The sequence below is a fragment of the Patella vulgata genome, chromosome 4 (assembly GCF_932274485.2).
Source record: "Patella vulgata chromosome 4, xgPatVulg1.2, whole genome shotgun sequence".
Taxonomy (NCBI): domain Eukaryota; kingdom Metazoa; phylum Mollusca; class Gastropoda; family Patellidae; genus Patella; species Patella vulgata.
Window position 1 is genome coordinate 62,481,994 of NC_065882.2, and position 24,992 is coordinate 62,506,985.

A 24,992-nucleotide genomic window follows, 5' to 3' on the forward strand; every position below is an offset into this window, starting at 1 on the left:
TCTATTTGTAAATAATCAGTTGACAAAAAAATCACAAAAATAAAAGTAACTCTGAACACAGATCAGACCTAATGGCATGGATGTCTAGAGCAAACTTCAGAATTATAATAATTTAATATTATGCAAAATATTCATTCTCAAGTTGTTTTTGGTTTATACTTGTTTGTAAAAAGAGAAACCAATCAACTCAAATAATGTTTACTGAAAAATGTTATAGGCCTATTTAAAATAGAATTTTAATATCTTTAATTATCTTATTTTTTAAAAGCCTACATTAATTAATAGAACAAAAATCATAAAAGCACACGGTGAGTCAACGTTGGAGCCAAAGGTATTTTATCTTGGAAAACAACCAACGGCTCAAATCTGTTTATTGGAAAACGTTATATGCCTATTTGAAATTCAATTTAAATATTCTTAAATTATTATTTTATATTTTAATGAAAGCTTACTTTATTTACATAACATAAATAAGAGAAATTCTAGAAGACAAATGAATTTTTCTTTGGGAGAAAAAATAAATCATGTTGATGTTGAGTAAAATAGCCCTTATCCAAAAAAGGGCGTGACACTTTGACATTTTCAAATGGCTCATTTTAAGGTGTATGGAAATTACATTTCAAATCTAGGAATCTTAGTATTTGGTGGAATAGTTTCAAAGTAAATAAAACCTCTTAGAAATCGACAATAATTTACGGCCTTAAATAAATAATTTACGGCCGTCTCTCGTCTCACTGGTCTCAGTCTCACTTCATTCATTCCGGGCCGTACCATGCTTTATGCATGTTTTAAAAATATGAATCATGTTTTATAAATTCCCGAAACACACACACAACTAACATATTATGATTGTTTATGGGATAATTCTCAGTAGTTTTGTTACCGAAAATACTATAAAACTACGAAATTAAAGAGATTTAGTTCATCGATATAGATATCGTAAGGTCGTTGAGCGAACTGTCAGTGTGTGTTTATTACAGACAATTCCCAAGATGCATTGCGCGTCGCTGTGTTTCTATGGGCCGTAATGCGAGTCGCCACTCTGTGTATTTTTACTCTGTGCATACATTATGCAAGAGCTAAATCTAAGTATTGCAAGTCTTTATTTAGGCTTTAGATGTCATAGAAATTATTAATTAGATCTTTATTTACACAACACGCACAAAATCAACTCTGTAGACCCACGGATGGCTTGGATTTAAACAGGATTACATTGATTGATTAAATTTTTAAATGGCGTCGTAAGCGGAGATTAACCGTTACGTTGACGCCATACTCCCGGAATTTTAGAACGAGGCTAAATGATAGAGTGTACGAAGCGAGGCCGCTGTTGAGCGAGGCCACATGTCAGTCAATTTCATTGAAAGTTCGATATATACGGCCTTGATATTATGTTTAGTTGTGGTTAAAATGAGAGTTTGGATGTCGGTATTATATGCCCTTTTGTCACTTGCGTTTACAGAAAAATTATGGAAATTGATAAACATGGCAGCTAACATCACCCCAGTTGAATTGCAACCCAATTGGATCACTGTTTCCTATTTGTCTGCTTCGGGTGTTACGTAGGCCTACCAGTTACAGTACAAGAGTACACGCAGGCTAACAAGAAGTCGGCTATGATTATGCCTCATTGATTTGGTCCATTCCTTTCAAACTTTCGCTTCTTATCTATATATTAAAAGTCTTATTTTTAATAGTAAAAATAAATGTGATACGAATTGAATTGCAACCCCGTCTCAAACCGAATAGGCTAACGGTACCACAGCCATTGAAATGAAATGAAATGAAATGGAGTTTAACGTCCTACTGTTCTGCTCCTAACCTGGGCTAATGAAGAAACGTTACTTGGGGATCATGTGGCTAAGTGGGTAAGACGCTGACTCGTTAGCCTGGAGGTCGGGTGTTCGATCCCTGCATTGGCCGAGAAAGTTCATTCAGATTTTCCGGCGTGGTTTCCCCTTGTCAGTGATGCAGGACGGAGGGCCTGACAAGGACAGCTGTCTAGTCCTTCGGATGATATATATTGGAATGCACGTAAAAGATCCCCTGGCAGTTGGAATTCCATATAAGAGTAGGCGATAGTGCCGCTGCCCGGGAAAAAATTCCCTCATAGCACGCTGTATGGCGTATGCCCGTCTTCATTAGCCCAGTATAGGAGCAGAACAGTAGGACGTTAAACCCCATTTCATTTCATTTCATGATAATCGAGATTATGTAGGTGGAGTTAACGCCTGCAAATCAAACGGGTCCTAAACAAATTGCAAAAGAAACCAATGTAGTGCGTTTAATGATAAATATGTCAGACAAAATCATACTCAAAATCGGCAAAGGCAAAATGGCATGATTAACAGAATTCAATTTGGCGTTCTTCAGGAATTATTGGAGAGCGATATCTCATACTGAGTGTCTTTCAGTGGTGGGAGGATAAATAATTTCTTTTTAAATTCCTCAAACACAGAGTGGTTATGCAAGCGAAATGTGCCGAAAAATCGAATTTGACAAACATCAATTAAAAAAATGTATTTGTCATTTGGTGGCGGGCATTTCTTTCAAAATGACTGCCAAATTTGGTAATATAATACTATTTTAAAAAAAAAAGAAACAACATTAATTTGGTAATAAAAGGGCAGCGATAATCTCAAAAATTTAATTTCTTGATGGTAGAAATTCAAAATGGCCGGCAAAATGAAATCCAAAATGAAATTCTAATTAATCGTCATTTTGTTCCGTTGGGTATGACTTGTAATATGTGGTATATTAATCACGAATTGAATAGTTGCTCTTAAATGAATATATTATTGTTAACGCGCTTTAAATATCTAGATGCAATAGACTTGGTGCAGAAAATTCTAGATACATTGAAATGTTGGCAATAAAGATAATATCATAGTTAATAGTTACACATTGTTAACCAACCACCTATAGATGTTTTAATGACAATAAATCATATACTTTATTCAGCTCGAAGCAAGACTTAAAATGAAGAGATGTAGTTCGTTTAATTTGAATGTAGATATTTTATATCTATGTTGCATATATAGGATCTTTCGGCTGAATCATATCATAAAAGTATCTTATTTCGTAGTTTTACGCATTTGTCGACATTAAGGTGTACTTGTTCTATTGTTCCATTTAGCCTATGAATTTTCATGTTTCACTTGACTAAACAAAACATTTGTAGGAATGTAGGCTTTATAGAATGAGCAAAAGGCTGATAAATGTTGAGATGTGTGGAACATGCTCGAGGTGATTTGTAACAAACCTCAGACACGATATATATTTGACACTAGTTGAGCATCAGAACAACATGATTATTTCATTGGAAATACCCAAAGGAGTCGGACGATTTCTAAACCAACTGCGTCTCCTTCACTGGGCCCCTCCAATGTCTATCTACCTGTGGAATAACATGTACATTATTTGTATCTGTTTAATTTGTGCGGTTTATATATTAGATTAATATTATCATTTACACATGGGCGGGGAGTGATAACGTCTTACACCAAACAAATTGCAAAAGAAACCAGGAAGTTTCGGAGAGCTATATCTCGTATTACATGTCACTTATGAAACATATGCCCGAAACACATGTCACGCTAGACACCTTTTCTTTTTTTTAAATTACACTGATTTTACATTGATTTTAAGTTACGCTGATTTTAATGTGTTGTCCATTAGTCAATTTAAAGAAATTTCTATTTTCGTAAAATTGGTGATACAATTAATGATCGATGACCGAAAACTGACACACAATCCGGAATGGCTCCAAACCAACAAATCGTGGAATTTCAGGCAAAAAGGTTTTATCTCCCAAATTATTTAAATTTTCATTTTACACTTTACCGTCTGCACAAAAAATCTGATTTTTAAAAGCGTATGCAAGTTAAATATATTTAATAGCGCTTTTATCTGCTGTATCTTTTAGTTTTATTTCATTTTCTTATGAATTAGACTATATTATTATAACAATAATGTGCGGGGTTTTTTTGTATAATAATAATAATAGTTTGTTCAGCTATACTTTTCGTTTAAAAAATGTATGTTTTATGTCTTTTTCGCGGAATTCTATGACATAAATATCTACATCCCTGTCGGGGCCAGCCAACTTCGACACAACAGTATGATAGGACATAAAATAGATAGTGAGTATGTAGCTACAAATACTTGGGACCCAAGATGGCGTCTTTGTACACTTGACGTCATATTTTCATGACGTCATATGAAATTGTTAAATACACCTTTAACCCCAGCCACCATTCAAACAGATATTGAACTACCTGCAATCCAAGCTGCTACTGTGGAATTTGATGTGGATGTAAAAGGATGTTTTTTTTTTATTTTTCGCAGTGTATTTGGCGTAAAGTCAACCTTAGGACTTGCAGTACAATACAAAGACGATGAAGAAGTTAGGACTTGGATTAGGAGAGTAACAGGTTTAGCATTACTATCAGCCCATTTGGTACAAGAAACCTGGATGTCAATAATAGAGGAAACTCCAAACATCACTAAGGCCGATGAATTTAATGATTACGTTACTAATACTTGGGTAAATTACGACGCCAAATTTCCAATTGCTTTTGGAACCATTTTGAAACTTTTGGACCCAGGACTAATAACAACCTAGAAGGTTTCCACCCAAGACTGAATAAAACCATACCACACCGTCATCCTTGCGTCTACAGATTTATTGGTGCGAACGATCGAAATATGCTGCTCCAAACAGAAAACGGATATATATGGAAATAAACAAACAATAGACTACAAAGACTAAAGACCCAACTTATACATGACGAAACGACACCAATTCAATATTTACTAGTGCTACATGTATATTAATATCATACAAATTGATACAATAGACAATAGAACCAGTGTTTTGTAAATATTATATTTGGACTACAGTGCTTTGGAATTATTACATCTTGCTTTGTTACATATTTCATACAATTTCTATGTAAATTAATTTTTCATTCTTTTTTCTGTTTGTTTTGATATAATCTGTTATACGCAGTAGCCTGAATGGGATATGGAAGAATCTATTTTAGCTATAGAAAGGGTATTATATAAGTAGGGATAATAAAACCACCAGACCGTATAATCTGTTGTTATAAGCTGTAGTCGAAATGGGACACAGTCGAAATGAGAGGATATCTACTACCCAATACCACACCAATATCACCACATACTAGATAAGAGCTGACAATTCTCGCTATAATAGTTAAAAATAGATAATGAAAGGGAATATGTTGAAAATTCAATCAAATTACTTCACTCTGAGCCAAGTTATCACCGTTAGAAAAAATGCGTTGTGTTGATTGTCATTGCTACCGTTGTTACGATAATAAACAAAGTCTCGATTATCCAATTTTCAATTAATTCATTAAATGTTAATCGTATTTAAATCTGCTGAAAATCTCCTGTATCCGATGTCATCTAGAGTTGATTAATAATATGGTCTTGGTAAGTTAATTAATGTCTAATTAATAATTCATGACATTTAAGGCATAAAGAAAAACATGCAATAATAATAAAAAAAAACACTGTTATTTTAAAGTATATAATATACGTCTTTTTTAACCCTTTTAACCAATTGAAGAAACCTGTGTTATATATTATGTATGAATATGGTAATTTTGTGAATAAACATTTTACAATAAAACTGGAGTATCCATTAGAAATGTGAATACATAGACAACCTTTTATATCTTTATATTCACACACAAATACTTACAGAAAGACCATATCTAGTAAACTCAATGACAAAATATAGTAATTTAATGGTTCAAGGTTTCTTATCGTGGAGTAAAGGGTGTTAGACACCTTACCGTTTATTGAGTATAGCTATACCACCTCGGAGCAAGCGGACATTGTGAAATGAATCGTGGGTTAACATCTTACTGCAGGGGCGGATCCAGAGGGGGGGGGGGGCGCTCAGCTACATATTTTTTTTTGTAAATCTACAATTTTTATGAGAAAGGTTTCTCGGCTTTACCGTTGGATGTGGGACCGGATGGGCACTCAAAGCACGAGATAATGATATAGACATTATGTGATATCCCAATTAATGCTTTGCATCCATGAAATTGAATCACAATGTCATTGTATTAATTCATAATAAAATTGACGTCAAACGAGGTGTTGAATTTCTCTGTTTAAAAAGCTCAATGTGTATGTATATACGCCAAAATGACGATAGAGACCATGCGGGAGGGGGGGGGGGAGATACATTGTCTCAGGAACCTGGCAAACTCCCTCCTTCAAAAATTCCTGGATCCGCCCCTGTACTGTTCGGCTCCGACTAGGCTAATAAAGGCGGGTATATACGCTATAAAGTGTGCTATGAGGGACATTTTGCCCCTACAGCGGCAACATGGGCTACTTTTATTTCAAATACCAACTATCAATTGTTCTTTTACATGCACGACAATGTGTACACGCGTGTTTGGCTTTTCGTACCATCAGAACGACGCCCTCTGTTCTGCACCACTGACAAGGGCGAAACACGCCTAAAAATCTCGGCCAACACAAGGATGACACACGGGACCCCCAGGCTAGCAAGCCAACGTTTTACTCACTGAACCACCGCGGCATCGGAAGCGGACGTTAAATAAACCTATGTTCTCTGCAATGCATTTTCCTTAGCACCAGTATGTCTTAAGAGTGGCCAAAAATTTTGCACTTCACATTTTCACCAAATCCATAATGAAATTCAACCACTGACATATTGAAACGAACTGAAATAAATCGGGGTTTAATGTCCTACTTTTCTGCACCGACTGGGCTTATGAAGCCGGAGACATATTGAACCACACGTGCACTTAATAGAAGAAACAAATACAGCAATATGATCATGTTAACATCTCTAGAACCACCACAGTAACTGCATAATATCTGGCACTCCCTTAAAAGGCTAGCATTCGGTGTTCCAAAAGAGTCAACACAGAAACTTAACAAAACTGTCGGGCCAAAGTTGTTTTTTTCTAAGATCTTGTGTTTGTAGATATTAAAGTTCCGATGCGTCATTTTATCGCTATGTAGATTCCCTTGCGAACTACAATATGTGGCGGACGGATCTCTAATCAGAATAGCATTCCAAAATTGGTTCAATTCCGTTCAGTATTTACAAAGGCAGTTAGAATTGACATTTCATTTCCAATAGGAATAACATTCCAAAATGGTTCAATTCCGTTTAACATTTACAAAGTAATTTGGAATTGACGTTCCATCGATCTATGCCGCTCGCTATGCAATAAGCCCACCTCCATGTTGTCCTTGAAACTTTATTGATATGACATTAAAATCCGATTGAATCCAAGTCGGTATATTATTTGGCATTGGTATTTAGGAATTGTTTTATTAATTGTAAATGAATGTTTTATATTAAGGCATGGACCCTGTTTAACAAAAACTTAAAATCGCCATAAACTAAAATTTCATCCTAACTTAAGATAAGTGAGTTTCACAAAACTATTTTAAAGACCACATAAGATAATGAAACTAGAATTTATGGACTTATAGCTAGTGGTTACTATATACACATCAATCCGGTTAAATTTTTTCGACATATTAACGTTTAAGTATCGGATACCCCAAAACGCTTTTCAATTATTCCCTTAATCCTGTTGATTGGCTGGTGACGTCACAGGGACTAAACGTAGTTATATGCACTATCTATACAATATATCACTGTCTACACAATATATCAATATACACACTGCCAGTTGACTGGTGTTTATTGACGATCCCCGGCCGAAATCCCAAAAGTATCAAGTAATCAGACTGATTATCAACTATACACCCAGTTTCATCACTCTCTATCAGATAGCATCAAAGTTATCCTATCCCAAAGTCTCGGCCAATCAAATTGCTTATCGCTCTGCTTACCCTGAACAGAAAATGATCATTAACTGTCAGTTAATCTTTAATGTGTCCCATCTAAACGATGCCAGACTCTTTCGTCCTGCAACACTGTCAAGGGAAACCAGACTGGGAACCAGAAATGTGTGTTTAGTGATCATGAGCTAGCACCATACTTACGTTGCAACTGTGACTCACAGTTTGTTTGTAGTCTGTATTATATTATGCTGTGTCTGCAATTTGTTGTCATGACGAAAGCTGTCTTAACACTAACAGCCCCATGTCTATAATCAGAACTGGACCCAGTTCCGTTATTGGGACTCCTGTCTCCGCAGTCATAGATCCCGAGAAGGGTCTAAAGAGTCCAGGCCCTCACCTAGCCTACTCCAGATCAATTCGGTGGGTCTGGGTCCGAAATGCTTGTTGGGAATGGCGTCTACATAGTTTCATTTTTTTTTCTTCAAATTTTCTGAATGAAGCCACAAAGACATAAATAAATCACAGGCTTCGCGCATTCGGCGCTCATGAATTGTTACTACTACGACACTTTATGGAGATCTGAAATTACTGGTTGCCCCACCCCACTCAGTTCTTCAAAAAATAAAAAGACGACCAAGATCATCACAAGAAAGGGTACACATGATTTATCTTTTAATGTCGCTATGAAGAGAGAAGCCCATTATGTGATTGGGATCTTGGTATCAATTCACCTCTATGCACCACATACTATAGCCTGAATTGATGATTTTATATTATTAAGGTTAAGTTCATTTCAAGCTTTGCTGCCATTTTATGCTGTGGGATCAATCCAAGTATTGCGATATTCATCCTGGGCCTGAGCATTCTCCCACTTCTAAAGACCCAAGGGGATAAGCGACTTATTGAAATAAGAAAGATTATATGATATGTTTGTGGAAAAATCACCTAGCTTCTGCCTTCTACTCGGTGGACGCTATACCTCATCTCTGTAAATCATGCCTTCAATAATTGCAAGCGTCATACAAAGGGGGGTTTGGTTACCTATTTTTAAAAGTATTCACTCTATATTGACCCAGAATGAGAAGTTAAATTAACATATTTTGTAATACAATATTGTCGACCTCAAATTACTACCTGGTTGAAATATTATTAACTAAAACTAGTGATATTAGGTAAAATGTCTTGGCTAGGTAATGGATGTTTAAGTGGGATATATTTATTATTTTTTGTATACTATATGACAGGTAAGAAAAGTATTTTATATAAATTTCATACTTACTTCATACCTGAATTGCCCGAAAAAATTTCGGCTTGCAGACAGCGGTGCTCTCTCGCTCTCGCTCTCTCTCTAAACCTCTAAACGGGTTCGATGAATGTTAGGGGGTGGGGGCCGAACCTGAATTGCCCGAAAACATTTCGAGTTGCAGACGGCTGTGCCGGTCGCCATTGAGAGGCGAAGGAGTGGAGCTCATCGTGTAAGGACCCGCAAACACCTTGGGAAAAATTAGAAACACGTTTTCCCACTATTCCATCCCGTGAATACAACAACTTCAAACTACCACCCAATCTCTTTGTTATCCTGTCTTGGAAAAGTTTGCGAAAAAACTATTTACAACCATATCTTGAATTTTACTGTTATAACACAACGTATTTCCCCTCTTTCAGTCAGGATTTCAACCGGGTAATTGTGCAGTATTTCGGCTATTAGAAATGTATGATTACATTTGGAAAACATTAGATAGTGGTAGAGAAGTAAAATCATCTTTTTTGACATAAGTAAAGCCTTTGACCGCATTTGGTATGACCGTCTTCTACACAAATGTAACGCTATTGGTATCCGAAACGATACTTGAATTGCTAAAAAGTTAACTTTCTGACCGTTTCAAAAAGTAAATGTAGGTGGAAGTTTTTCTAGTAGTTTCTCCCTACTATTCTTAATATTGATTAGGAGGGCTGGATGGCCGAAAGGTTCGCGCGTGCGAGTTGTATCATAAGATCTGTCATTGAGTCAACTGGCGGGGTTTCACACTGACAAGGAGTAGGATCGCCTGTCCGACCTCGTTGTTTCTCTTCGGGTCCTCCGGTTTTCCCCCACTGCTAAAGACCCTAACGCGCAAGCGAATTATTGAAATAAAATTGAACCATATGTTAGTCCCGTTAAACCCCACCTCTGGTCAAAAGCATGGAAGGCCTATTTTAATACAGTAAAAACCAGAAGTTTAACTTTTTCCAGTAAAACCGTCCCATCAGATTTTAACCCCACTTTTAACAATGTGCCGATTATTGATAACACCTCGGTGTCGTTTTTAACTCAAAATCTAACTGAGCAGATCATATTGAGTATTTAACGTCAAAACCCAGCAAACGGATAAACTGTTTTAAATCCCTCAAATATAGGTTAAATCGCAAAGCCTTAAGAATTATCCACAAATCATTCATTTTATCGATTTTTGATTATGCCGAGATTCTATGGGATAACTGTTCGTTTGAGCAAACTACAAAGTTAGAATAACTGCATTTAGATGGCTTAAGAACTATAACTGGTCTCCAAAGGGGACCTCACATAGCATCCTGTATGACGAGACTGGGATTTGTTCACTGAAATCTCGCCTAACACAACCTGCAATGTAAATCAAATCTTTACCAAAAAATCATTTTATCCTTCATCAATAAAATTATGGAATAGTCTAGATACTGATATATCTGATTTCCATTCGTTGCCCCTTTTTCAAAAACAAAATTCGGTTACAGTTTTCAATCCCTTGTAAACTTTTCATGTGATACATTGTAAACTTCGTAATTGCATGAGTGATCTCAGTTTACACAAATTTCTAATGCAAGTAAGTAATAACCTTATGTGTAGTTGTGGTGAATCTGTTGAAAATTGCGATCATTTTATCTTTCATTGTCAACCTATTCATTGTCCAAAGATCAGTAACTATCGATACTCTGGACCCTATTTTTAGAAATTCGAAGGATGAACCTGCAAATCTAAATCATGCTGCTTTTGATAAACTGAATAGATACATTGAGTTAACTCATCGGTTTAAAGGGTAGTCTCTGTCACTTGATTACTTGATCTCACTCACTCTATGAAACCCCAATTTGACCATTATTTTGCATCTCGGAACTTCAGGTATTAAAGTGGATGTAAGTTACCTGATGTTTTGTTATCATCAATATCACACCCCATTCCTTCATTACCTGGATAACATAGGTAGATTTTCGGACGTTGAAACTTCCAATTTTAAAAACTATTCACTCCTTTATTGATGATCGACAACTCACTTTCACTTTTTATTTTTTTATTTTTATAGTTCTTTGTATTTATTTAGCATAAATGTTCAAACTACCGTTCTTTAATGTACTCTCACTTTCACCGATTTAAAATAACCACCATCCGATGATGCGATTACCATAAGCATGCTACTTGTTGTTCTCAACCTTTTTTTGCCAACGTCACACCTTGGAACACATGAAAAATAGCGTCACCTGGCTAAATATATATGACAAATATTTGAATTTTGCAAAATAAAAAATATAGTCAGTCAGACGTCATACAACCGTAGACAGAGATTAGTCATAGACACATAGAATGACTCAAACTAAATAAAGAAAAACACAGCTATGAAGTTACCAGTAGACACCGGTGAATACTCAATTGGGATCACATGGTTTTTCGCATTTTCTTAAGTGTGCCGTCCACAATTTAGCGGCACACTTAGGAAGATCTCGTGGCACACCTGTGTGCCGCGGCACACTGGTTGAGAATCACTGCTTTAGACTGTACAATTGTAGGATTATATGTAATTATATTGAATAAAATAATGCTTAAACCAATTACAAACTATTAGATAAAGATCTTGCCCATAAATAATAACAACACATTAATCTCTTCATGTGTACTTTTGTCTGCAATGTGAATTGGTGGGTGTGTGAGCCTTTGAATTTATACTGCCTCCATCAAGGTTGATCCTATTTTATTGATCTTTGCTGAGTTCATTTAAATACAATCCATGGGGAGGTAATGTGAAATTTGTGGGGCGTGATACATAATTGTTATTTTAGTTTTCGTCTAAGAAAATAATGCGGGAATGTAATAGCCCGATCAGACGCTTATATGGAACTGGTTTAAAAACCCCGGCTATAGTTAAACCAGTTTAACTTTGTCGTCTGAACGCAAACGTGGGGTAAATAAACCAGTTTAAATAAAAACCACAGCTCGCGACCTGTATTCGAGAAGGCTTTTTATTTTAAACTGGTTCACCTTGGCCGTCTGAACGGGTTAGCTTAAAAAAAGGGCTCCAACTAGCTTTGGACATGCGCAGTACGCACTAAGTTACATTCCTGGGAAAATGGTGGCGTCATGCCGTGCCAGTGTTATCGAAAGCGGCAATGATATTAATAATAATCGAATTGTACTGATGAGGAAACACATTTTCTCATTTCTGTGTGTGGAGATAGGACACCATCCATATCTATTTCAAAGTAATGCCATTTGAGAATATAATGCCGTACATGCAACATTTCCTTTCCAGAATCGACAAATGTTTGCTTCGACACACGTAAGCATTTTACATTAATCCCCGTTTTCTCATTTTATATTTTTCTATCTATCTATCTATCATGAAAATGCTTACAAAAAGTCCACAGATATGTGCAAGAACCAAGTAAAGAATATGAAGCTACCCATGCGTAGTTACCTATAACCTCCGACCGAAGAGGTCAGAATAGTTAAACTGATTTGGCCTATACTAGGTGAACGCAACATGATCCCGTTTTAAAATCCCTGGCGATATCCAGCTGGCTTAAAAATAAGCGTCTGAACGGGGTATACACAAGGTATAGCTTCAGGAACGAGGCTATTTGTATAACGTAGATGCGCGTTTATTTGTTTACTAGCAAATATTTTGCAAGTTTGTCGAATTTCAGTAATTGTAATGATGAATTTCAAATGCCAAAGCTAAAAAATCTCGGATGAAATTTCGAATAAATTATGACCCGAAGCTCAAATATATTTCCCATGAAATAATATTAACCAGTACATAATAACACGGTGACTTTACAGGTGAATATAATGACCATAATAATATTTACATCTGTCAACTTATTATTCAACTTTTAAAATAAAAAAACTTCATAATGACACAACAAATAATTGAAAGGCTATATTATATAACTTGATCCAAGTATAACATTCACTAATAGCCTATACTCTATCCCATAGTTCAGTTTACATCCGTCATTATGACCCGAAGCTCAAATATATTTCCCATGAAATAATATTAACCAGTACATAATAACACGGTGACTTTACAGGTGAATATAATGACCATAATAATATTTACATCTGTCAACTTATTATTCAACTTTTAAAATAAAAAAACTTCATAATGACACAACAAATAATTGAAAGGCTATATTATATAACTTGATCCAAGTATAACATTCACTAATAGCCTATACTCTATCCCATAGTTCAGTTTACATCCGTCATTAAAATATTATAAGTCGTGACTTCATTTTGGAATTCAATCACCTACCTGTGTGTGAAAGGGCTTATTTAAACTCGAGTCATGCATACAAGTCGTGACAGATTGAATACAATTATCAAACCATGATAAAACCATAATAATTGTCTTCCTTGTTGAGAAATGGTAGTAACTGGTATTATATAACTTTGTCGCATTTAGCCAATGTTCGATCTATGAAATGGCTTGTTTGGGTATTCGAAGCTTTGGCACACTATTTTTATTGTTTTGTTTCTATTATCTGACAGGTAAGAAACTATGAAATATTTTAAGCACCATATCTTTGAATTACTATGTTAAAATGCTTTATTCTTACCATTACATGTACTTGTTATCTTCGTGTCCATACACGAGTGTGGTACACATATTACGTACGTAGGACAATCTAAAACTTAATCAACGACATTAAAAAGAAAATAAAGTTAAAGGTTAATACAATATACACCCATAATACAAGGATAACTTGGGAAGTTACCATGTTTGTTTCTCAAAATATTTCATGATATTTTTGTAATCAATTACTTCAACATGATATACTTTAGGGAATTACGTGTACTTTTTTTACATATCATGTATGGGTTTTCTTATTTATTGTAAAAGATATTTGATCTTATTCTGATTTAAAGGTAATTTTTATAACAGGTAGATATGGTGGTTACTGTCAAGTATGCAGCACTGGATGTCTAAATGCTGCATGTGATAACTCCACTGGTAACTGTACAGATGGCTGTATACAAGGCAGATATGGTACCAGCTGTGAATCATCATGTATAGTTACTAACTGTACAGGTAACTGTGATAGGAACACAGGACAATGTTCTAACTGTACACGGGGTTACTATGGTATGAACTGTCAACAGAGATGTAATGAGGGTTGTATAAACAGTTACTGTAACAAAGATTCTGGTGGCTGTAGAGACGGATGTAGATTAGGTTTTACTGGTACTAACTGTCAATCAGCATGTATAGTTACTAACTGTATAGGTAACTGTGATAGGAAAACAGGACAATGTTCTAACTGTACACAAGGTTATCATGGTGCCAACTGTCAGTCAACATGTACAGTTACTAACTGTAACGGTAACTGTGATAGGAATACAGGACAATGCTCTAGCTGTACACAAGGTCATCGTGGTACCAACTGTGAACAGTCCTGTAACAGTGGATGTATAGACAACTATTGTAATAAAGATAATGGTAACTGTACACGAGGTTGTATAAAAGAACGCCATGGCCCAACTTGTGCATCAACATGTACTATAACTAACTGTATTGATAACAACTGTGAACGGGATACGGGGGAATGTTCTGTCTGTAAAAAAGATTACTATGGCACCAACTGTGAACAGTCCTGTAACAGTGGATGTATAGACAACTATTGTAATAAAGATAATGGTAACTGTACACGAGGTTGTATAAAAGAACGCCATGGCCCAACTTGTGCATCAACATGTACTATAACTAACTGTATTGATAACAACTGTGAACGGGATACGGGGGAATGTTCTGTCTGTAAAAAAGATTACTATGGCACCAACTGTGAACAGTCCTGTAACAGTGGATGTATAGACAAATATTGTAATAAAGATACTGGTGACTGTGCCTATGGTTGTACTAACGGAACATATGGTCCCAATTGTGCATCCACATGTGTAGTAACTAATTGTCCAGATAATTGTGACCGGAATACTGGACTGTGTAGTGCATGTAAACAAGGATTCTTTGGTCCAAACTGCCAATTACCCTGCTCGGATGAATGCATTGGGGGTTGTGATAATGTCACTGGTACTTGTACTAAATGTAAACCTGAAAGAGTTGGACCATACTGTAACATGTCATGTGGATCTGGATGTGTCCAAATTGAAGCGAAGTTTACAGAAAATTGTTATAGAAATGGAACATGTAATACCTGTATTGAAGGAAGACATGGTGATAGATGTGATCTGAAATGTAGTACAGGATGTGTGTCTGGATGTCGACAAATCGATGGAAGATGCAACAATTGTATCAGAGGTAATTGAAATATCATCTTCCAGGTGGTCGTTCAGGAATTATTTGTTTATTTCAATTTGATAAACAAAGAATATTTTGTTGTATGTACCCCCTCAGACTATTTCCGCCCATTAAGCCTCCATTAACAAGGTCCCCTCATACTTATTTTGATACTCCGGTGGGAAAAAACACAGAGTTCCCGTGTACAAACTCGCGTGAACGTAAAAGATCCATTGACGGGTGGAATTTAGAATAGGCCGCAGTACCGCTGTCCAGGCAAATATTTTCCCCATAGCACACTGCATATGGTGTACTCCCGTTTTCATTAGTCCAGTCGTGGCAGAACAGAAGGACGTTAAACTTCATTTCATTTCATATTTATATTAGGTAAAAGTGGATCGACGTGTAATAGAAACTGTGGTAGTTATTGTACTGCCTGTCAACAAGATGATCACAACCATTGTTCAGAATGTGTACCAGGGAAGACAAGTATTAATTGTACGGCAGGTAAATATATATTATGTTAATTGTTTATATGATTATTTGAGATGATCTGTAGTGGTTTATATGATTATTATTTGTCCTTATGATTCATATATATATTACTTATCATGTAATATTCTAGATCGGGAGCCGCGATGGCTCAGTGAGTAGGACGCCGGGTCGCTAACCAGGAAGTCTCTGGTTCGCTGTCGGTGCTGGCCGAGAAAGTTCCTCGGTTTTTATCCGGGGCGGATTAGCCTTGTCAGTGGTACAGGACGGAGGGTTTAGTCGTGTAGAAATTGGCGTGCATGTAAAAGAGCGCTTGACAGTTGGAACTCGAAAATAGAGTAGGCCGTACAAGCGCCGCTGTCCGGGCAAAATTTCCCCATAGCACATTGTATGGCGTAAACCCATCTTCATTTTCCAAGTCGGTGCAGAAAAGTAAGACGTTAAATCCATTTTCATTTTATTTCATCATTCAAGATTTTTGCTTATAATATTCACTGAATTACCGACCCTTGCCGCAAGAGGGGGGTGTCCCAACTGTATAGCTCACTTTGTTTGAAAAACACCGCCGTCGGCAAGTCAAGTTCACGATCTGTTAAAATGTCACGGGACGGGAAAGTAAACCCTTTGCAAATTTCTGAAGGCGGTAGAGATAATGGTTCACCCCCCAAAAAATAAGCCAAATGGTAAATAAAAACATGTCTTTAGATATTATTGGATCCCTAACTACGTTAAAAAAAATTCTTTATTTTTGTTTGTTTTTATTTTTCAATTCGCTATTTACCTACAGAGTGTTGCTGTTTAGTTTTGGCGATTTTATATCCTGTGTTAGGCAAGATAAGAATACAACCCGTATTTTCTTTCAATTTTGCAAGGTTCCAAAAATCTTCGTTGAATTGCCTAAGACAAGTGTTGCCTAGTAGGAAAATTAACAAATTGTTTCGTATTTTAAATTTGCTACCGGGAATTAGTCGAAACTGTTCGAGACTATTGGCTTTTAGGGTTAAGGGGAAAGAAATATTTTTAATTTGTTTAGGAGTTGACCGACGGACTCTTTTTAATTCGTTGTCAATCGATTCAATTGGCAGGAATGCCGCTCAACGATAAATTACTATCCAGCATTGGCTTGGGCGATCACTATGATCCCGATACAATAACCAAACTTCCCTTTGCAAGAGTTACAATAGGCTAGTACTAGGCATTATTAATGAATTTCCGACCAATACGGAGCACCAGTCTTTAAAATTATATGACGATTTTATACTGCACACATAAATATATATGATTTAAGGATGTCGTAATAGACGAAATACCGTTACGAAAGAAGATCTGTCATACAGGCATATTGAACATAGCCCCAAATAGGAACAGAATGTATAAAAGTGTGTTATGGGGCGAAGTGTGATATGGGTTGAAGGTGGCGTTAATATTCTGTGTTTAAGATTAAGTAAATATGTTAATAAGGTGCATATTATATATCATTGTCTTAGTTTTGATATTCCTAAACTGATCCCTGGGTGCCTACAATACGTACATATAAAGGCAAAATGGTAATTCAGAGGAAAGTATACTATTCACTGAATTACCGGCCCTTGCCGCAAGATGGAAGTGTCCCAACTGTATTGCTCACTTTGTCTGAAACACTAAGTACAGTGCAAGAAGTGGTAGTTCCTGCAGTCCACTTAAAGCCTTGTTTACGAATTTTTACAAGTTAAAAACAAAAAGAAAACAAAAGTTTGTGTTTTTTGCCTGTAGGAAACCTCACAGTGGAAGCAATGTGCCTACAATACTTAAATGTATAGGCAAGACGGTAAGTCAGAGGAAAGTATACTATTAGTGTAAATTATGCTATTATTCTGATAATCCGTACTGTGTAAAATGTTTATATTATTATCCCGATGATATGTATAGTGTAAATTGTTTATATTATTATTTTAGATTGTCCTGCAGGTCTGTATGGTATGGGGTGTAAAAATAAATGCGGTAACTGTGCTAACAATACACCATGTCATGTTGTTAATGGAGAATGTGGAACAGTTGGCTGTTTGCCAGATTTTACTGGAACAACATGTCAACAACTAAGATCAACAGCTGACATAGGTACACATAATTTATACATAAAAACCTCGAAGAACTACATATACCAAAATAAATAACCCAAAGAAACAAAATATAATTAAAAAAATAAAAAATTTCTGTAATTTGTCTCGGGATATTTCTTGGCAGTTGGAGTTTGATATAAGAGTAGGTCACAGTGCCCAGACAAAATTTCCCTCATAGCACACTGTATGGCGTATTCCCGTCTTCATTAGCCCAGTAGGAGCAGAACAGTAGGACGTTAATCCTCATTTTATTTCATGTGTCAGATTCCATGCACTTTACGGACATTAACGATGGCGTAACGGTGTATAGAAACTGGAGGCTTTTCAATTGGAGTATTGCCAACCAAAGAGATGGCCATAGAGAATTCAAGGTTACCTACGTAGACCGACCAGATCTGGTCAAGAACAAAAATGAAATGTAATGGGGTTTAGCTTCCTACCTTTCTGCTTGGTGAAGATCAGAGAAATAAGGACCCTGTCATATCAAACTTGATCCAGACTAGGAATGATAGGTGAAATAAATTTTGTGAGGATGAGGATCTTAGAAATCTTGTATGGTGTCAAGATGGATGGTAGTTCCTACAAGATCAGCGTAATCGGCGGCAAAGGGTTTGCGAAAGGTTTGTTGACACACAATAAAAATTCTATTGTCAGCTGGTTGATTTCGCCCTTCTTTCCTAGTCTGGAACAAGTCTGATAGAATTACGGCCTTAGTTCTCTGATCTTGACCAATTCTGGTTTGTCTACGTAGGTGTCTTCAATTTTCTTTTTGGTTGGCAATATTCCACTTGAAACGCCTGCAGATTCCACACACCGTCGATCTGTTAGGTCTTTCCTGGCCTGAGTACGGATTGACGTTTTCGATAAGCTATACATGGTTTGGGGTTACACATAGGATCACATCACTAGTAGTACACTCTGAATACACTGATTACATTTAGGAGTTCACAATGTTTACTCCAATGTGCGAAAGGTACATGGAATGGGACAACCGCAGTGCGTATACATGTACATCATATTGGCATTTTAAGCGCCGAATTTGGGCTTTTTTATGTTGTTATTATATGAAGTCATATTACACATACTTGATTACGTATGACTTTGTACAAAATGGCAGCCATGTTATGTCCACCATCTTGAATTTCCGCTAAATTGGATGGTCAAAATTAGTATTAAATTTAGATCCAGGCTATGCAGCATCGAAAACCTATAAAAAGACATTTTACAACCCATATATACCATACAAGCATGGAGTTCGGACAAAAGGGGAGCCATATTGGTCGCTTTTTTGAATATCCGCCATACTTAATTGTTGAAAATCATTTCGAAGTCAATAATCAGATTCGTTATCATGAGAAACCTGTAAAATGAGAGTATACAAGGTATCCTTGCGGGTGACAAAATCGGCATTCTTGGGCATAAGTAGGGGCGAGAACTTTCAGGGAGGTGGGGGGGGGTATAGTTAGGACTCATGTTTCTGGGAGGTCCTCCACCCCTCCCACCACCACGAGTTGTAGTTGTAATCAGTGTTTTTTTGCATGTATATTTCAGAAGGGGTAAGCCCTGCTGTTGGTGGTGTTATTGGCGCTGTGTTTGGAATAGCTGTAACCAGTATTGTCTGTATTGTAGGCGTATTCTTCTATATCAAAAGGTATATACTATAACGAAAAGTATCCCTATCCTATAATACAATGGATACACCCCTCCACCCGCAATCACCAGATTTTACATGGTAAAGAATAGGCAGTAATTGGGGTGTTAAGTTGATATCCTACCAAACTAACGAACATAATTTAGTATATATAAATGGTTATAGTTAACTGTTCAAAAACTAACGTAGATATGATATTAACTTAATGATATCTTTTGCAGCGCAGTGATAATTTTGTTAATTTCAGAAAATATCCAGTCACGCAATCGTCAACTGAAGCAGGTTCATGCCAATTGACCACTCGGCCTCAAGCAAGAAAAACCCCAAAGAAATCAGAAAATTGTCCTTACGATTCAGCAAAACGTGGATCACGTAAAGACGATCGGCCATATGAAAACTTGAATAAAGCGTCAACTTCAAACCAACCACGCGATGAGACATATGTTAATTCGGAGTCTGCTCGAAAGCAGGAGGCAAATCCATACGTTAATGTAAATAAAGCCTGATCAAAATAGTCTAATGTGTAAAATTATCCCCTTTATTTTTAATACTACACTTTGCTGTTTATGTAATTATATCATTATATACTAAGCAGCAAAAGAAACGTTAGGTTGGTATGTTACTCTGAATAGACGCAATGCATAAAACTTGCCAAATGTTTTTATTGTATATTTGTGACCACATCTCCAGCTTTACTTGAGCAATATGGCTCCTTCCCAAACAGAATTGAACCCAGGAAATGTTCTCAAAAACGCAACCTGACTTCTCAGATGGTAATGTGTTGTCCATGATTTCCATGTAACCCATGCTGCACGAGATGTTCACCGGGACCAGTCCTATAAAATACACCCATATACCTGGTTGAATCATTCACACTACAACGTCAACAGCTCAGAGGAACCAGGCGATTGGAAGACTCGACGCTGACCACACTGCCCAAGGCGTTGGCAATTACTTCCAGGTCAATGTTCGGACCATCTACAGACTTCAGCAACGCTTTCGGCCCACCAATACCACGGATGATCGTCACCAAACTCGTAGACCAAGGGTCACAACAAGGCGACAAGACCGCCGTGTTGTGCGACATCACGTGCAGAATCCCTTCACACAGGCATCTGAGACAGCACGTCAGACAGTGGGAACACACGGACGACCCATCAGTACCGATACAGTGCGCCAACGTCTCACTAGAGAGAACATCCTTTGCCGTACATCTTACCATGGACCGATCCTCACCCCTCGCCATCGACGCGAACGTCTACACTTTGCCCAACAACACCAGAACTGGCGACACAAGCAATGGAGAAATGTTCTGTTCACAGATGAGAGTCGGTATTGCGTATCAACTGCAGATGGCAGGACCAGAATATGGCGTCGACGTGGCCAGCGTTTTTCTGACCAATGTGTCATGGAACGAGACATATGGGGAGGTCCAAGAATAATGGTTTGGGGTGGAATCGGCCTGAATCGGAAAGGGGGTCCTGTGGTGTACAAAACTCTTAGTTCACGGAGAGTAGGCGGCATCACAGCAGTGCGCTACATCGATCAAGCTCTCAGACCACACTTCATACCACATTTCGCGCGTCATCGAAACAACGTTTTCCAGCATGACAACGCCCGTGCCCACACCGCCAGAGTTACTTGGACTCGGGACTTTTTACAGCAGCACGGTGTCAACGTTATGCACTAGCCAGCCCTTAGTCCGGACTTAAACCCGATTGAACATCTTTGGGATGAAATTCAGAGGAGACGTAATAACGTCATACCGAGACCAAACACAGTCGATGGATTGCGCCAGGCTTTTCTGAGAGTGTGATTCAGGTGGCGTTCATCAGTCGTCTGGTCCATTCCATGTACAGACGCTGCGCTGCTGTTATTGACACTCGCGGTGGACACACCAGATACTGATGTATAGACTGCGTACAGACTCTAACCCCTTTCGTAATGTCATGGAATTATGATGAATTAATCACTAATGTGTCAACATACTGTTCACAAAAAACTGCTTTGATCCATTTAGTAAGTCGTTTTCTAGAATGATTTGACTAAAGTCCCTCTCTGATTTTCAAATCGTACTGACGGTTTTTTTTTTTTGCTGTTTAGTATATTATGGCTTCTTTTCTTTTTTGAATATAACTTGCATCCGATAAAATTGAAATTTTCTAGCGATATAAATGCAGAAGGCTACTAGTTTCTAAATGTTGCATTTGTTCAATTTTTGAGTTGTGGCTTTGTTGCGAAACGTTTTAAACTATTGTTTTCATAGAATGGATAGCTACATAATATTAATAAGGAGTAATTGACTTTTAACTTTCGGTAGATAGATTACAATGCTCCTTTGTTACGATATCCTTAGAGGCTACAAACGTCATCCGATATATTTCTTTTTTAATTGTGGGCCGAAAGCTTCTCTAATTAATAATATAATTTTACGGGGTTAGTTGACTTTCAACCATTTATAACATTCACTACTGTGTTATGTTCCTTTATTGTAAGCCTATCAACAATTTGAAATTCATTATAATTGTCTTACTGGGATGAAGCTCACTGATTTCGAATTGGTTTTACTTTTTATTATATAACTTTTTATTATATAACTTTTTATTATAACTTTTTATTATATAACTTTTTATTATAACTTTTTATTATAGAACTTTTTATTATATAACGTTTTATTATATAACTTTTTATTGGGATAATTATGCGATGTTTCGTCATATTTGACAAATCCGTAGCAATTATGTTTCAAGGCAAATATGAATGTACAATTTATATTGATATTTACGCTGACATTTATAACTATTTGATTTTATGAAATTAGCCATGATTTTAAAGTTGTATTATAGCTGAGGCCAATTCGTTTACTATTTTTATATCAATTGCTATTTTCAAGGCTTAAATAAGTTGATTTGTGTACTAATATGTAGCAAGTAAGTCAGTTATCCGGTGTTGGAGTGGTATATGAAAATAAATCCTACACATTTGTTACTGTACTTGCTTGAAAACGTTGAGAGAATACTCTTCGAAACGTCGCCCAAATAAATCAGTAATTGTTCTTCCATAAGTATGTGTAATAGTTTATTGCTCTATCCAGTTACTAAATGCCTCTAAAAGATCAAAATAAATCCTGTTGGGACTTTTATATGGTTTTGAATTCTGGAAGAACACACAGAAACCGTTGAAAATATATGGTCACAGACAATGTATTTTTTTAACCTATTACAAAATTGTATACACCCACTGTTTAACGCAGTTGTATATTGCAGTCACCTCTGTCTGCCCGTCTGTCCTTTCGACGGGATTTCGTTCACATTTCTTGTAGAGACTACAATAACTCATAGATTTTTTTAAAAAAATTTTATGGGTTGTCTAGTCTATCTCATTGAAATGAAAATCGAATCGTATTGATTTTCAATAATTTATGATAATCACCTTCAGATCTCTGCTCCTCTGTTACCAAATTTGTTAGGCTGCAACTATTATTCTTCTTATTATGTATAAGGTGTGACTGTCATATTACTAGCACCGCCTTTGTTAATTTGTTATGAGTTTATGTTTTAGCTAATAAAATTTGGACGACCCAGATACTGGTTTGGTATTATGTTTTTAGTTGCAATGTATGTTTTGTAGTAAAAGGTAACAGTATATTCCACCAGATGTAGTTTTTAAACTATGTGATAGGTATTTTAAATAAACATACCAACAATTGTGCGAGCGTAGTGCTTATGGCATCTATAATGAGCAAAGTTCGTTTATGTCTTCAAGATAAGCCAAGTCCACGTAAACCATCACTCTGAGTGTTTTCCCATTTTGATTCTTGTAAATCCCATAAATCCGACCTCAGTTGGTGTGCTAAAGTTTAATACCAGAAATAGAAATACAGATGAAGGTTGGGGTTGAATTAAATCTTATTTAGAGGTTGCTATAATGTTAAAATATCAAACCATCAAATGAGTTTTCCATAAATACTCTCCTCTGTAACACAAGCAAAAAAGTGATAAATTAATTTTGATTAAAACCGGAAGTGATGTACATGGTTCAACGCGCTCACTGATCTCAATAGTAAGCATACAGATTTGGCATACGTTTGCTGCTCTATTTGGTTCACGCGTCGTCGTTTGGATGAGAATCCGACCAAAGGGACTGTTTATTTCGACATTATAAATATATGGAATTATGTTGGGGATTTTTAACGGTTAATACACAAATCCGACGCGTACATTCGCCCATATTGAACAGTACGTTGTGGACCAATTCAGGCCACGCGGATAATTAGGTTTACATAACGTGGTTTGACACCCGGCAAGTGAGAGATATTTGGCCTGCTTGAATGTTGTCGTGCGTGCTGAGTCTGCTGACAGTGTTTGTATTTATTTGCATAAATTTCCAAAGTATGTCAACGCCAGACACCAACGTATCGGAATTTGAGATATCTCTTTAATAGGTCTACAGTAATGTCGTATACAGATTCAAGCCCAGCCATTCTCAAGTAGAAATGGATGAAAAAAGGAAAAGTCGTTCACGTCGGCATTATGTGCCAAAATGCTATATTATAGGTCTCGCATGCCAATACTTTTGGCCTGTTTATGTTGAAAAACACTGTCAGCAAGCACAAAAACATCGAAGCAGACGAAATAGATGTCACTTGCAAGCTGTCAAACAAACCACGTGATGATTGCAAACAATAAGTCCTGTGGTGTGAATTGGGTCACAGCGTACTGTTCAGTATGGCTGAATTTACGCGTCGACTCTGTGCACTAAATTCGTTTTTCTAATATCCTAGCTAATAAACAACACTTTTGATCAGGTTTTAGGTCAAACGATGACGCGTGAACAAATACAGCGGTACACTTATGCCAAATCTGTATGCTTACTATAATTATGGAAACTTTGTTGAATAACGTTGGTCTTCCCCTTTTAGTAACCGTTGTTCCTAAACTCGCGGACAAAATTGGCACTCTGCCTAACAGGGGCACCATGATGACCGATGATCAGAATGGGAATTCTTAAGTTGCACATCCCCTGGGTTTAGGGACTGTACGCCCCCGAAATCGCAGAAAAAGTCGATTTAATTCAAATTTTTGCTGACAAAGTTAATCTTTGCTACATATGTTCAAAGGCAAACTTTAAAAGTGCCCTTCAGAACAAAAAATCCCATGGCTTCTGGCTTCAGAACGCCCCCTAGTGACCCGAGTACGTAGATTTATTTCAAATATGACGGACAACTTTGATTCCTTTTTCAGCTGATATGGTATGATCCCAAAATAAATAAAATACAACTTCAGAACGAATAATCCCCTGGGTTCCTACTCCAGAATGGGTTCCAAGCTGAACACATCACAAAATCCCGGTAGAACTAGTAGAAGACTGTTTCTTTTCAAGTATAGCGGA

The 24,992-nt window shown here is 36.8% G+C and overlaps 1 protein-coding gene across 1 annotated transcript; it reads left to right on the forward strand.

Annotated features, from left to right (window-relative positions):
* The first annotated feature begins 9,004 nt into the window (after window positions 1-9,004).
* Window positions 9,005-23,177, forward strand: LOC126817976 (cell death abnormality protein 1). Its single transcript, XM_050545149.2, has 6 exons — window positions 9,005-9,080; window positions 14,010-15,380; window positions 15,747-15,866; window positions 17,787-17,948; window positions 19,502-19,601; window positions 19,849-23,177. Exons 1-6 carry the CDS (start codon window positions 9,014-9,016, stop codon window positions 20,105-20,107), a joined length of 2,079 nt encoding a protein of 692 aa, XP_050401106.1. The 5' UTR covers window positions 9,005-9,013; the 3' UTR covers window positions 20,108-23,177.
* The last annotated feature ends 1,815 nt before the right edge of the window (window positions 23,178-24,992 follow it).

Excerpts from the sequence above, each read along its gene's own strand:
- LOC126817976 (XM_050545149.2), top strand. The coding sequence starts at position 9,014 with ATGTCTTGGCTAGGTAATGGATGTTTAAGTGGGATATATTTATTATTT. Across the intron at positions 15,867-17,786 it reads AAGTATTAATTGTACGGCAG|ATTGTCCTGCAGGTCTGTAT; the intron begins GTAAATATATAT and ends TTATTATTTTAG. Across the intron at positions 19,602-19,848 it reads GTATTCTTCTATATCAAAAG|AAAATATCCAGTCACGCAAT; the intron begins GTATATACTATA and ends TGTTAATTTCAG.